Consider the following 15790-nt stretch of genomic DNA (forward strand, 5'->3'; position numbering starts at 1 on the left):
TTCGGGTCAGACGATAACATATTTACTGACTGTACAGAAAAAGCAAGTTGGAAGGAAGAGTGAGAAGATCACTGCTTGACCATTCACTGGGTTAAATGTTTGTGGACAAAGTATCTATACAGTCTGGGACATAAATCCCATTTAGTATCATAGAATCATGGAACACCCCAGGTTGGAAGGGACCTCAAAAGTTCATCTGGTCCAATATTTTGTGGGAAAGGGAGCCTAGATGAGACTATCTAGTACCCTGTCCAATCACATCTTGAAAACCTCTGGTGACGGGGACTCTACCATGTCCCTGGGAAGGTTGTTCCACTGACTGATTTGTTCTCACTGTAAAAAATTTCTTTCTTATATTGTGATGAAACCTCTCCCAGTGCAACTTGTACCCATTGTCCCTTATTTTTTCCATGTGGCTCAATGTGAAAAGAGAACCTCCATCCTCTTTGTAGCTGCCCATTAAGTGCTGGAATACCGTGATGAGGTACCACTTGAGCCTTCTCCAGGGAGAAAAGACCTAACTCCTTCAGTCCTTCCTGCAAAAAACATTGATCACCACCCTCTAAGTGAGGCCTGTGAGCCAATCCCCTACCCATCTCACAGACCACCCATCCAGTCTGTATCTGGCCAGTTTGTCCAGGAGATGGCTGTGGGAAACAGTGTCAAATGCTTTGCTGAAGTCCAGGTAAACAACATCCACTGCTCTCTCCATGTTGACAGAAAATGTTATTTTATTGTAGAAGGTGATCAGGTTTGTCAGGCATGATTTGCCTTTGGTAAATCCATGCTGGCCCTCCTCAATCCCCTGCTTCATTTGGTTTGTAATAGTTTCTAGGAGGACTCGTTCCATTACTTTCCCAGGGATTGCAGTAAGACTAATGCGGCTGTAGTTTCCTGGGGCCTGTTTTGGGCCCTTCTTGTAGATAGGTATGACATTTGCCCTCTTCCAGTCATCAGGGATATGCCCTGATCTCCATGACTTTTCAAACATCATAGACAGTGGCCCTGCAACAACGTCAGCCACTTCCCTTAACACTCTACGGTGGATTCTGTCCGGGCCCATAGATTTATGTGGGTATAAGAGTATAAGCTCTTCTTTGTTAGCATTTCTCATAATACAACGGCATAACACCCTTCTTTTTCTGCTGGGCCTAACATACAAAACTGTCTTGTCCTGGTATGTTCATACACCAGCAAACTTATTGTAAAAAACAGGGTAAATTAAATATTATCCTTTAAGAAAGAGATTCTCACTTTCCATAGAGTGGAGTATATATATAGCTGCAGACACATGTTAAAAACAACATTAAATCAACATGAATGCATTTTCAAATATGATTTAGCAATTGAGAATAATGTAGAATAGCCAGTACTTCCTGATGAACAAGCTTTCTGCATACCTCACGGGCTTGACTATGCTTGTAGAGCACCTGAGTGAAGTAGGTAACACTGAGAAAGTCTTCACCAGCAGCAAATGTATTAAAAATTATACCTTTTTCGTCCCTATCTCAGTTAGATGAGTTTTCCAACCTTACTCATTGTAAGTAGCTTACTCTTCAAGATTCTTGGTTACAAGGGACAATCTGTTTTCAAAGACATTGTTCATCATATGCATGGGTATTACTGTAGCCTTTACAACTTGTCTGCACATACTTATTGTTCAAAATTATCACACTATCTGTATATCTCATCTGCAGGTGACTGAAGAACTCACTGTACTGGATATCCAGCATTTCAGCTTTGGTTTTGACTGAATGCATGCAGTAGCTCCTGGGATCTCTCTGGTGCTCCATGACTTTTACATTCTTCTTTACACTGCAGATATTCATACTTCTGGATTCAGATCTGTTGTTTTCCCACGCAAAATACGCTGTTTCCTAAAACATGTGTGCGATGGCAAGGTGGAAGGAGCTAAAGCAAAGATGCTGTAAATCAGTTGTCAGTCTCCCTGAGCCCATGTTTTCCTGGGGTAGTCAGCCAAGTGCAGCCAGCTCAGTATCACACAAGCTCAATGCACTCCCATTTGGGCTGCTGCTCCTCATCCCATCCTTATTCTCTACACATTGTTACCAATCTGTATGGCAACAGCTGGTAGCTACAAGAGAAGAAGCAGCAAGAGCTACCTTAAAGAAGGCCCAGACAGCCTTGAACCCCTGGTCTGAGAAGGATTATGACTTGTATCATCCTCTGGCAGGATGAGCAGGGAATGAAAAAAGCAAAGCAAATGAAAAGTGGGTCATGTAACCAACCCATCCCCAAGCAGGCAAAACAAAACCGGTGCCATGTAGCACAATGGACTCCTTCCACCCCCTGAACGTTGCCCAGAATAGCATCAGTGGTGTTGGAGACAGGGAGTCTTGCGTGCCTCTTTCTGATTCCTTCTCTTCTTCAAGATCAAATAAATGTACTCCAACCAAGTTACAGCCAATGCCCAGGCTGGAGTAAGTGCTGCCTGCTTATGAGCTCTCTGGTCTGAAGTGAAGGCATATTTGGGGGAGCTCAAAAAAAGAAGGGTTGTTTCTTCTTCTTTTTCTTTTTCTTTTTTTTTGTCCAGCTATAAAATCATGATAGTTGCATTTATAGCTGTCAGACTGAGCTCTTTCTTCCAATAACATATGCCATCCACGATACCCACCCTCTACAGTCTCTAACTCAAAATGATTCAGCGTTGGCTGATGTAAATGGAACGGATTTACTTTAAAGGAAAAAATGATTTTTGGCTGCCCATTAAATGTCGCAGAGGAAATTCATGGCATGTAGGAAAACAACTGTGTACAGCACTACTGAGCCAAGTCTGTCTACCAGATGTTGTACTCACTATAGTCTAAGCATAAGAACAACATTTTTAATGAGCAGAAAACAGGAAAAGCCTTATGTCCCTGTAGTGATACTGTGGAGGCATTTTTAGTAACAAAAGCCTTGTTTCCTCCTGATTTCTAATGTGCTCAGGCTGGAGTCTGTAATATTATCTCAGTGCTCTGAACCTGCACACATGTGGAAGGCCTCAGCATTACAAAAATAGTTATTACCAGGTGATTTGTTCCTGTTTCCAGAATCAAGCTCATTTCCAAGATTCCTAAGAGCTCCATTCCGGAAAGCAAGGAATCCCAATCATGACTCTTGTGCCACATCCATCCAAACCTCTGTATGCCATTTCCAGATGTCAGCTCTGGCCCAGGGAGGGAAGCACAATACAGCAGCTTTGGGATAGCCTGAAATTCAGGAGGAAGTTGTCTCAAGTCCAGCTCCTCACTACAGTATCACCAGGACGAAAAAGAAGATACTTAGTATCTTTCTGTGCTTTCTCTCCTAAAATGGGTAGAAGATACTTCTTTACCTCACCAAGGTACCTGCCCCAGAAAGGCAGGAAGCTACATGTTTTCTCTTAGATGGAGCATTTGAGCTTTCTGGCAAGAGAGGCTGAGTTTGAGTTAACTTGGTTTCAGGGTAGAGTTGCCTAATAATTCCACAATAGCCACGTGCTTTGGTTTGGGTTTTTTTGTTTTGGTTTTGTTTTTTTTTTTCCTAATCTGAAATGGTATGTGAAAAAGAGATTTGTAATACACTGCAAAGAAGTCTCCAATTTCTTACTGACTTTCAGCAGGAGAAATCTCCCTAACTGATATTCACTACCCAAATCTCAATTAATTAAGTGTAGCCATTAAAAGAAACTAAGCCCAGAGTGTTTCACAAAGGACAACTACTCTTCATTTTCCAATTGTGCTAGTAAAAAAATAAAAGAAAGAAAAAGGGAATACAGGTTTTTTGAAAACTCTTGTGGAATCATAGGATGATTCAGGTGGGAAGGGGCCACGGGAAGCTCCTAGTCCAACCTCCTACTCAGGGCAGCTCTGAGCTTAAGTGGGTTGCTCAGGGTTTAACCCAGCTGGGTCTTGCACACCTCCATAGGTGGAGACAGCACAATCTCTCTGGGCTATCTGGGCCAACTGCCTGCCTGCCGCCCATCAAGTGACAAAACAGTCTGTCCTTAAATCCAGCCCGGTCCTCTCATTTCATCTTGTCCCTGCTGTCTCTGATCCTCCCATTGTGCACAGCTATGAAGACCATGGCTCCACCTGACCAATATCCCCCTCGTAGGCCCTGGGGGGTTGCTGTTACGTGCCCCCCACATGGCTGAACACGTCCTGCTCCTTCAGCCCCTCCTTGCAGGGAGGTCTCCAGCCCTGATCAGCTCCCGGGCCCTCTGCTGAGCTTGCTTCAGCTTGTCCAAGTCTTTCCTACCCTGGGGCCCCAAGCCTGGCCACAGGCATCCTAGATGTGGTCTGGCGAGTGCTTAGTAGGGAAGAAAAAAAAAAAAAAAAAAAAAAAAAAAAAAAAAAAAAAAAAAAGAAAAGCTTTCTTTCAGCCTTCTCCAGCACGGGAGGCTGAGATTTCCCAAGCGCCGAGGCAGGGGACACCCAAATCATACAGGATGTTGCCTGCATCTAGGCACCTAATTCCCCTGATCTTTCCTTGAAGACGCCAGCTTGAAACTACCCCTCGTGTAAAAACTCGGACTCTCATTTAACTGCCCGGCAGCCCCCGGGCAGCCCCTCAGGGAGCGGCAGGCTTGATGGCCGCCACCAGACGCCTCCCCGCGCAGCGGGAGCGAGGCCTTAAAAGACGGCCCGCCGCCATCTTTGCGCGGCTCAGGGAGCGGCCGCCTCGGGCGTAGCCCTCCGCGGGGTCCCGGCCCCGGGGCCTGGTGGGGCAGAGGCGGCGGGGCCGCCCAAAGGGCGCGGGCGGGCGGTGCTGGGCGCACCCCTCCCCGCGTCGGCGGCGACGAGGGCGGGCCGGCACCCGGAAGAGGAGCCTCCGCCGCCCGCCTGACTTCCCTGGCAGGCAGGCAGGCAGGCAGGGAAGGAGGCAGGCGGGCGCCATGCTGCAGTTCTTGGTAAGGCTCCGCGGGGCGGCGGCGCCGCCATTTCGCAGCGGGGCGGGGCGGAGCGAGGCGGGCGGGGGCGGTGGTGGTGGCGGCGGGGCCGCTCCTCGGCGAGGGGAGGAAAGTCGCTGTGTGCGGTCACCGCCCGCACCCGCGCCCCTGCGGGCAGCTCCGCGGAGGCCGGGCGGGCGGGCGGCCTTCCCCTGCCCGAGGGGCTGGCGGCGGCCTCTCCCCTCAGCCCTGCGCTCGCCACTAGGCGCCTTGGGTGCTCCTGCTCCGTGGCGTCGCTCGCCCCCGTGGCCGTGAAGCCGCTTACACCGGGCGACTGCGCCCCGTTTTGGCTTTCCGGCAGCGCAGCTTCCTTGTGCGTGCGGCTTCGGGCGCTTCCCCTTCTCCGGCTCCTTCAAACCCGCCCTGAGCCTTTGGGCCGCCTCGCCCCGTTTTTCGGTACCCGCCGGCTGTGTCCCGGCTCCCCGCAGAGCGGTGCCTTAACACCGCTCTGAAAACGAGAAGTTCCTGCCTTGTTTTTTTCTCCAAGTCGTGCCCTTAATTTGCCGTAGAGATTCGGCAGATTTTGCTTGCTCACGGTGATGCCCTCCTGCTGCTCAGATTTCTTTGTAACGGCATATGTACCTCCCTCCTTTTATGAGAGCAGGGGTTTTCAGTCCTTGCCATTTTGCTTGCCTTAAAAATTTATCGCTGGAGATGGGGATTTTTATATATAGAAGTTAGGGCAAGGGATCACATTTCATCACTGCCTCTCATTAAATCCCCTTAAGAACAGCAGAATGAATAGACTAAACGTTTTTATACTTTTCTCATTTTAGTTTTCCTTTCCGTCTTTCTGTATATTCCCCTAAACTGGGTGTCTGAAGTTAGATGCCTGGCTGCTCTTCCTTAAATACTTAACTAATGCTGGTACTTTTACTGCCAAGTGTGGAAATAAATTACCTGACCAAAAAGATGCTGGTTTCTGCTGTAGCAAAGCATGGAAACAGCCTCCCGTTTTTCGTTCTAGTGATGTGAGGGATACTCTAGGGTTTTAGTTGTGTTCAGGTATGTCCCATTAAGTACAAACAATAAGTGATATTCTTTCATCTTTTGTTGGCAGAAGAGTAATTTAGCTGGCTAATAAGTTTCATACCAAGTGTTGATACAGAGCAAGAAGAGCAGGCCTGTTCTAAGTTGGGAGAGTCTTGCGTGTTTTTATGAAATTAATAAATAAGGCCTATTTCTTATCTCAACTTCATAGTAACAAGTATGAAAGCCTCAGTCATTTCTGTAGTTGTTTCTAGTCTTGCCCTGCTCTGCTGAAAACACTCAGAAAGGGTAAATATGCATAGCCACTCTCAAAGTTTCTGTGTTTATCGACTCTACTGCTTGCTGCTAATGTGTTTTGTTGCTAGATAAAAACCTCTTATTAATTATGACTTATTCGTTAGCACCTGAAAGTTAGAAAAAAGATATAGTAATTCTGAGTTTCTTCCCTCTTTGGGTGTAGATTGGGTGTTTGACTCTTGCTCTCCCTTGTTCGGGCTGTAGCAGGGAGATAAAGGGATAATCTCACAAACCTTATATTTTTGCTCTCCAGAGTTAAGCATTAAATAAACATTTCTTTAAAATGCAACTTGAAATGCTGGATAGAAATTCAGAGACCCTGAACTCTCATCAGCCCTGTCATCCTTAGTTAACATGCACACTTTAATCGACTATATGTTTTGCTTTCCACATAGTTGAACTCTAAATAGTGAATTTTTTCCCTCTGCTTGAATTGTCAACTATAAAAGTAAATGTAACTGGGTGGATTGCTCTTGAATGCAGTGCTAGACTTTTCAAGTAGTACACTTAAAGGGAGTACTGATCTGTGTACTGTCTGTACCGAATAAGGTTTATCACACAGCAGAATATGATAGTTGTCCCATCTTTGGAAATGTTCTAGGGTGAGAAACTATAAAACTGCTAATAAACAAGGACCCGGTTTGTGTTTTCAAGTGAGTTCTCAGACAGTGCTAAAGATACAGGAAATTATCCTCTGCTAGAATGATGCTCTGCATTAAGAGGAATCACAAGTCTGGTTTACATCAGTGCAATATTTGTTAATATCTCCCAGAGTACTTCTTTAACTGGCAATTAAAGCCACAAGAGCAAATGATAACCAGTGCAGTACACACAAAAATAACTCTACTTTTTCTTAAATTGTTAAAGCTAAGCTCCTTAAAAAATAATGATAAACAAAGAATAAGACCAAAAATGTGTTTAAGAAAATACTGAAGTAACTTGCAGTCATGGTTCATTTGGCAGTTTTCAACCATTTTTAGTTTTCTATAGCTAGCTTTTTACCAGGGATGCTTATGGAGTCTGAGTCACTGAAAAGATGAGCTGCACTGTGTCCTGCTTTGGGCATGGAAAAGATGTCTAGTCAGTATGTGATGGGAAAGTTTTTATTGTGGACAGTAGTTTTGTTTTTCTTAAAATATTCTTATTTGGACAGCAGTGACCATGAGCAATAACAGTTTTCTTAAATAGAACTGGCCTCAGCTGCCATATGGAGTGATTTCTCTATTGACAATGAATGAAGGTGCAGTATTAGAAGTCTCCTCTTCTAAAATAGTCAAATGAGTTTCATAGTATAGGATGTACTTATTATCAAGCGTAACAATGAAATAAAATCTAGGACCTTGGGGAGCTGCTGAATGAAAATCTCATTGCCTTTCTTTGAAGAGAGGAATTTCTTTCCTTCTCAAAGTGTTGTTACACTTGAGGATCTTCCTCAGCTGGCAGGTAGGGACCAGGCCAGGAACTGTGCTTCTGTTTTGCTCATGTTCTCCTTCCGTGGTGCAGTTTCACAGACACTCTTTAGGAACTATGAGTTTGCACAGCTGTCAAAAGAGGTTGTGTCCAGTTTCCAGCCAACAGTGCTTTCCTGCCTTAGAGGAGCCCCTAGATCAGAGTTGAAAACCAAATAATCTTGGGGGGAAGGGGTCTGGAAGGTGCATGATTGTTAGTCGTTGCAGAAGATATGTAGCATTTTTACACCAGTTTAAGTTGATAAGGGAGCTCTATTCTTAAATCTTGTAAGGTGAGACTGGGATCTTTTTGCAGTCAGAGCCTCTGTTCTGACTTTCAAGCTTGTGACCCCTTTTGTCACTGTGTATGACTGTGTTATGTCTTTGCCTGTGCATGTCCCCCCTCAGCATTGAGCATTGTTTTAATGGCATGTTGCTTTAGGCTCTCCAGGCATGGACCAAGAGCTCAGTGATATGTAGGTCCCTGCTGCTATCTCCCCCTTTTTTTTAAGAGTTACTGCCTTTGTGGGCATGCAAAGAATTTTGCAGACAAAGATGATCATAGCCTGATCCAAATAGTCTTGGACATGTATATTGAAAACACAACTGTGCTGTATTTTGGAAATGATGGTAAGGTTTTCCTGGTGAGGAAGTTGGATAAAATTGCACCTCTCTCTGGAAGAAGGGTGAGAAATTAAGTAGGAGTGGAATTGAAACTCTTTAGTCTTCACATGACTTGCAATATTCCTTTTTATTTTAACCAACACGCTTTTGATGGAAGGATGTTAACTATTCTTTTCTCCCTTTCTTCCTTTTTAGCTTGGTTTTACTCTTGGCAATGTGGTTGGGATGTATCTGGCTCAGAACTATGATGTGAGTATCCTTGTATTCTCAGAGTTGAACCTATTCTGAACTGAAAATATAAGTCTCTTTTCCCGCCATTGGAATTGAATCATTCTTTATTTTGATGGTTTATTGTATTTAAACAGACTGCAGATTGCATTGTCTTTAGTTACACATGAACTCAAATGTAAATGGAACCAAAACATCTACCTCGTTGACATATTGTCTGTGATAGAGTAATACTGAGAGCCTTAACTGATATTGGGGCCCTAGAGCACAGATATTGTAACCAGGTATCTGCATAGATAGGGAGAGGAGAAATAGAAAAGGTCTAGCTGCTGCTCATGGATTGTACCAGCATTAAAATATTGGTTTCCTGACTGATATCCTGTCACAGTGTTCTGCACTCAGTACAGCTGTTTGTTACTTAAGAATCCTTCACAGCATCTGAAATTACTGTCCTCTGTACCAGTAATGAAAATAGGTTTTGCCAGCTGTTTGGAAAAATTCAGCACCTGCTCCTACTTCAAACAGTATATCCAACCTGCCATCTTTCTTTCCTGCTTATCTCACAGTAAGAAAAGAGAGAAAGTGGACTTTCTTTCCTCAGCTCTCTCAGTGAACTGAGAATTTTCACTGTAAGAGTTAGAGTAGAAGAAGAAGATTTAGAGCTGAGTCTTCAATACAAGCTTTTAATTTCTGTAGAGTCAGCAGAATCTATTATAAGAGCAATGCCACTTAGCTGTTTACAGGCTAGAGGAGTTGATGAAATTTAAGATACATTTTTTTTTTTCCCCCGTTCTTATGCAAGCTATGTTAGCCTAGTTTATAAAAAAAAGTTGTTTAGGCTCAAGTCTCTGATGACATTTATGTTTTGCTTTCCTCTCATCTTCAGTATTGAAATCATCTTGCTAGTAGAATTCTTATTTTTTTTTGCTCCTTGCTCATGGGCAAACTTTTGTGATACTTCCTGTCCAGTCACCTCCAGTAAGAGTACTAATAAAAGGCTGGTGTTTCTTTCCAATATATGTCTTACAAAGTTATGAAAATGTAGTCGTAAGAACATATTTGAGTGTATCAGTATGTATTGTAAGCAAGGTACAGTGCTTTTCTGGCAGCACTAGTAAAGTATTGCCACAAGAGGGGGACTTATGCTTTTCATTTGCAGGAAATGGTTCCCTTGGAATGTAACACTGACTTGCAGGATGAACATGGTAATTTTATTGCTGGTATTGAAGACGATTTCTTTTAGATGACGTCTAAGATAAACTTGTCATAATGAGGTCCTAATTCTGCAGCTGTATGCACATGTGCTTAGTTGTAAGCACATGGAGGGTTCTGCTGACAGCAACGGATTTCTCTTGGTTTAGTTTATAAGTCAGGCATGTTACAGGCTGGGCTCTTAATATCACTTTCTCAAACAGGGACTAACTTTGAAAGGGAAGGGAAGAGGGAAACTTATGATATTACCTGTACTATCAGCCTCAAACCATCCAATGAGAGAACTGCAGTCTGTTTGGATTAACTTCTGCTCTGTAGTCAGGTTACACCTGAAGTAAAAGCCTGTGATTTTTTTCACAACTACCAATGGGAGCTTTGCTTTACTTTCATTTTAATCAGTTAGCTTGTAAAATCCTATGGTGTCAATTCCCAGTTTTAGCTAGAGTCATGAGATAATCTATTCCTTGCCCTTAAAAGTTGCCTTTTTTTAAAAAAAAAAAGTTGTCAAAATTTACTGTTGGATTACGTTATCAAAATGCTTTTATTTGCAATAGAAAGCTGAAGTTTTGAAGTTCACAAGCAGTAAATTGAATTTTCATTCAAGTATGAAACTGCAAAAGGTTGCTAATTTGCAATGCAGTAGAATTCCCCAGTGGGGAATGGACCAGGAGAAGCATTTCTTCATAAATTTCTTGAGAACATATTTGCTGCTCTTGAACATCTGTTTTTCTCTTGGTTTGTGACCGGTATAGTGCAATCTAATTTCCCCTCCAAAAGTCATTATTGAAGTCTGTGCATCAGTGTTTAAATCGGCTTATTCTTGGCAGTTTGTCCTCTTTCAGTGAGGAATACAGACTGATCTTACTAAATTTGCTGTAAAATGATCTTTTTTCCTCCCTTCTGTTCCCATCACTGCTGGCTGACTTTTAGTCTTAATCTAAAATATTTCCTGAAGGTTCATATATAAAGTGCTTTCATCTGCTGTTTGCTTGATGTTTTGTTTTTAACCTCTGTGCAACATAACAGATCCTGAAAGCAAGTACTTTTTAGAAACGAGTTTAAACTTCATAGAATTTCTTGCTGTGTTTATGGTATTGTCTTTCCTGCTGAGGCTCATGTAGCTCAGGACTTTTGTTAATTTGTGTGGTTTTTATTTGGTTTTTGGTTTTGTCTTTAAAGATTCCTAACATTGCAAAGAAGCTTGAAGATTTTAAGAAGGATGTGGAAGCTAAGAAGAAACCTCCCAGCGACAAGTCCTAAGAGAGCAATGTTACCCAGGTCACCTCTGTGCATGCATCAAAGATGCCGTTTACCTTTCAGGCAACAAAGATCAAGTAGAGGGTTGGCATGGGAGGTTCCTCCACTTTTAGTCTCCTAGAACTGGAATGTCCTTTTGAAAGAGCAGCCGTGAACTTTTCCTGGGACTGATTTTCAAGGGTTTCAGAATTTGGATTTGCAGCTGATATGTGACTGGATAAGATTGTTTGTATTTTTTGTTATTGCTTTTCCTAATATTTTGTAACCCATTTTTACCTGATCCAACTGGAGTCCTGTTAGTCCTGTTACTATGCGTACCTCACACTTTGTAATACCCTAGTTCTTAGAATGTCGCAAAAGAAATTAAATGCATCAAGAAGTAACTTTCAGGGTTTCTTCTCATTTGTTGTGAGCAGTGGTACTTCAATGCCCTTAAGATCCATATTGGATTATTGGAGATGGGAAAGTTCATTTGTTAAACTATGAACCTGGGGGGAATGAGGGAGCTCCTGCTTCTTCCATTATGTTAAATGATCACTTCCAGCAGTGCAGACTTCGTGCAAACATGGCTGATTTCAAAAAGTGTAAAAGGCCATCAACTTGAACCTATGTTTCAAATGCATTGTTTCTTCTAGTATTGCCTCTTCCTCTTCTTTCCCTTCTGCTTGGTTGGTTGAGGATGTCTCTAGAGTGATGGGGAGGATAGAAGACGGAAGCATTATCTTCCATAAGTGGTAACTGGGACACGTGGAGGTCAGCAGTTATGTTGTGAATCCAGACCATTCACTTTATGTACTTAATGGTCCAGTTTGTGTAATTGTTCTAACTATGCTTTTTTTACTGCCTCTTGGTGTGGAACGACTAGAGCTCAGTATTTGTATCAAATATGTCTGGTATTCCCATTACTTCCTCATTCCCATGCATGGTCTTCAGCCCATTGCCTTTGCATTTGGTTCAGTTGTCTACCATGTATTTTCTTAAGATTAGAACCATTTATCTGCTGTCCTCCTTATTGTTGCTCTGGTATGCTTCTCTTCACCCATTGCTGCCACTAAAAACCCTGGTATGTGAGAAGATATACATTGTATTGTAGCACTGTCCCCTTCTGTTTGAATGGAAAGCAAAGTCTGCATTTGGAAACCACAGTTTTGCACAAATTCTGTTGTAAATTCTGAAGAAATTATTGCAGTAATTTGAATAGATGTAAGTTCTATTAATTCAACAACCTGTCAAAGAAAATTTATTTAATTTTTTTCTGTAAAATAGAAGAGTCCTATCAAGCCACCTCTGTAAGATGGCTTAAATCACTGAGTCCCTTTAACAGCCTTTTGCAGGACATGAAGGACAAAGAAAAGTAGCAGAAAGATATTCTCCTTGCTTTTATTAACAATGCCTGGTGATGGACTGCTACAGACAAGTAGGAGGAACAAGCACAAAGAATGACCTCCTCCACTCCTTCAGGCTCTTAATTAAAGCATACCTAGAGTGTTTCTCCATCAGTGTTTTAGTTAGGATAAGGATTGTGCCTTCAAAGTGAATTGTCCTTTTACCGTGTTTTCGTTCTTATCATGGGAAAACTGTAGAGCACATGGACTGGATTCCTTGCAGAAGAAACTGACCCAGAAGCTGTGCTTTGATCGCAAATGGGTGTTTAGTCCATGAGACAGGCCTGGAGACAATCAGAGGGAAAATATCCTAAGCTTTGGGCACTAACTATTTTGCTCTGCAGATCCAGTGGACTGCACTGTTTGAGATAAACATTGCATGAAAGCTTTTAAGTACAGGACTCCCCATGTAGCAGCTGTAATTTTCACCCTCTACCCCAGAGCCTTTAACTTGGACGTATCTGGGTGGATTCCAAGCTCGGGAGTTTTCACTGAATCAGCAAAGGCACATTAACAGATTACCTTACGCCAAACTTTTGCTTCCTTTTCCAAAGTTTGGTGATGGCAGAGTTCTTCCACAATGCAGTCCTGCAATTGAGGAAAGTATTTATTATCTAAATATTCTCATTCTTAAAGAATATATATATATACACACACACACGAGAAATATTTCACATGTATTTTTCCATCCTTCCTTTCTGCCCAGAAACGTGTAGCTGACATAAAAGCTTTCAGTCTTTGCTAATATTTGGTGAGTTTAAAAGCCACCTCAAGTCAGACAATCTTAGTAGCTATACTACCAACTCTTTCTATAGTAAACACTCAAAAAACACAAAGAGGGAGAAATAATTTTGACCACCTAACATTAGTTTTCAGAAACCTTATGGTAGCAGTATGCGTTGAAGATGCCAAGAATGTGCTTGGTGAAGGGAGTTCACAAAGCACAGCCATGTTTAGGTATTACTGAAGTAGTAGTATAAGCTCTGGTCTTTGAAAGGGGTTTCCATTGGCTTTCACAGACTTCAGACCAGACTGAAGGCACTGTCTTCCATACACAAAAACTTTTCCATAAAGTGAGACAGCACTACACAGCTGTTCTAGTGCTTTCATGAATGGGATTAACTTAGTTTCTCTCAGCTTCCCTTTGGTTCCCCAGCCACTCTTTCTTTCCTATTCTTGAGCAGAGTATTGAAAAATACTGGCTCTAACCCACTCATATTTCTTTGCCTGTCATATAAAATTATGTTAGTATTTAAAATTGGGTTATTTCTTTCCTCCAGCATGCTTTATGTTCTTCCCTTTCTTTACATGGAGAAATAATATTCAAAATCTCTGTATTTTTGCCAAACAGGCCTGTGTTGCTCTAAAAGTGTAATTTGGAGCTGAAACTTTCAGCTGAGTATTCCAAGTAGATGTTAGGATATTTTTTTTTTTCCTATCAGATTATGAAGTGAACCAGCCACAGCTGTAGTGCTGTAGAAACAGTATCTGCTCATTAATATGAAAGACAGGGCTTCTTAAGTGTTTCACACTGTTTGCAACACTTTCCATTTTAGCTCAAGCTGTCTTTTTTGTCCCACACAATAAGCTGGAGAGCTGGATAATGTTATAACACAGTTCTTGTCGACTTTGCAACTACTGTGTAACACATTTTGCCTAACTAAATCAGCCTGAGGCTATCCTAGATGATACTAAAGGTTAACCTTATATTTCAGAGGGCAGAAAGTCCACACGGATAATGATTGCTTGATGCAGATCTTGCATCTGATGGCTCAGAGGGATTTTGGATGCAGTGGTGCCATAGCAGGTCACATAGGATGAATGCACTTTCGAATACCTAGGAGTAAGTTTCCCACTTAACATGGGTACTGTGAATTTCTGCACATTCAGAATGCCTATGTGGATAGCTGGACTGGAATTGCCAGCTAAAATATGCAGTCTTCCTTCCTTTGGTAAAAGCTCTTAGGATAAATGCAGTTGTATCCATTTTTATGTATTGATTCTTTTCAGACATGTCCTAGGAGCTGAAGGTTCGAGGCAAAAGGGGAGGAAAGGAATACATGAGCTACTAACAGACTTCTAAAATATTTACTGTGGATTGAGACTGTTATCTTGTGATGGAAAATGCTCCCCTAACGCTCTTGTAGACCATCTTCCATTGAATACAGCAAAGAGCTAATACTGAAAATATATGAAATGCCAGATAGCAAAGCTAATTATTAGCTTACTGGGCACCAGAGCTCAAATAAAGATGGTGGATTTAGTCACAGAACTTCACTGACATGAATGCTCAGTGGTGCCATTTTATGTCACAGAACCACAGCCCCTTGTCTCATGATGTGTGCTCCATCCCTTGATCTTTGTGGCCCTTGGGTAGGACTTGCTCCATTATACTTTTATGCCTCTTGTACTGGGAAGCCCAGAACTGGACAGAGCAGTTCAGATGTGTTTCACCAGGGCTAAGAAGAGGGGCAGGATCACCTCCTCCCTCAACCTGTGGAGGATGCTCTGCCTAATGCAGCTCAGGGTGCTATTGGCCGCCTTTGCCTCAAGGGCACATTGCTGACTCATGTTCAATTTGTCTACCAGGACCCCCAGGTCCTTTTCTACAAAGCTGCTTTCCAGCTAGTCAGCTCCAGCTTGTACTGGTGTGTGGGATAAATATGGGACTTTGCATCTCCCTTTGTTGAACTTCATGAGACTCGTGTTGGTCTATTTCTCTGGCCTGTGAAGGTCCTTCTGAATGACAGCACAGACGTCTTGTGCATCAACCACTCCTCCCAATTTCGTATTGGCTACAAACTTGCCAATGGTGCAATCTGTTCTGTTGTCCAGGCCATTAATAAATATGCCAGTGTTCAATAATTCAATATTGGCCCTGGTATTTTCTTCTGAGGTACACCACTAGAGACTGGCCTCCAGCTGTACTTTGTGGTGCTGACCACAACCCTTTAAGCCCAGCACTTAAGCCAGTTTTCGATCCACCTTACCGTTCACTTTCTGGTCCATGCTTCCCCAATTTGTCTGTGACTTTGTTGTGGAAAGCCATGTCAAAAGCCTTGCCAAACAACACACATTGCTCTCTCCTCATCCACCAAGCTAGTCATTTTGTTGTGCAAGTGACAGGCTGATCAGGCATCATTTCTCCTTCATTAATTTATGCTGATTACTCCCAATCACTTTCTTGTCCTTCGTATGTTTGGAAACAGCTTCCAGGAGGATTTGCTCCATCACCTTCCCAAGGATTGATGTGTGAGTGACCAGCCTGTAGTTCCCCAAATCTTCCTTCTTGAAGATAGGAGTGACATTTGCTTTCTTCCAGTCCTCAGGGGCTTCCCTGGGTCACCATAACCTTTCAGAGACAATGGCCTCACAATGACATCAGCCAGCTCCCTCAGCATTTCTTTAGATTTCCT

The 15790-nt window shown here is 42.7% G+C and overlaps 1 protein-coding gene across 1 annotated transcript; it reads left to right on the plus strand.

The window, feature by feature from the left end:
• Window positions 1-4696: 4696 nt before the first annotated feature.
• On the plus strand, window positions 4697-11372 carry STMP1 (short transmembrane mitochondrial protein 1). Its single transcript, XM_082308853.1, has 3 exons — window positions 4697-4894; window positions 8488-8541; window positions 10912-11372. The coding sequence occupies exons 1-3, from the start codon at window positions 4880-4882 to the stop codon at window positions 10990-10992; spliced, it is 150 nt and encodes a 49-aa protein (XP_082164979.1). The 5' UTR covers window positions 4697-4879; the 3' UTR covers window positions 10993-11372.
• The last annotated feature ends 4418 nt before the right edge of the window (window positions 11373-15790 follow it).

The sequence above is a fragment of the Platalea leucorodia genome (genome assembly GCF_965183815.1).
Source record: "Platalea leucorodia genome assembly, chromosome: 4".
Taxonomy (NCBI): domain Eukaryota; kingdom Metazoa; phylum Chordata; class Aves; order Pelecaniformes; family Threskiornithidae; genus Platalea; species Platalea leucorodia.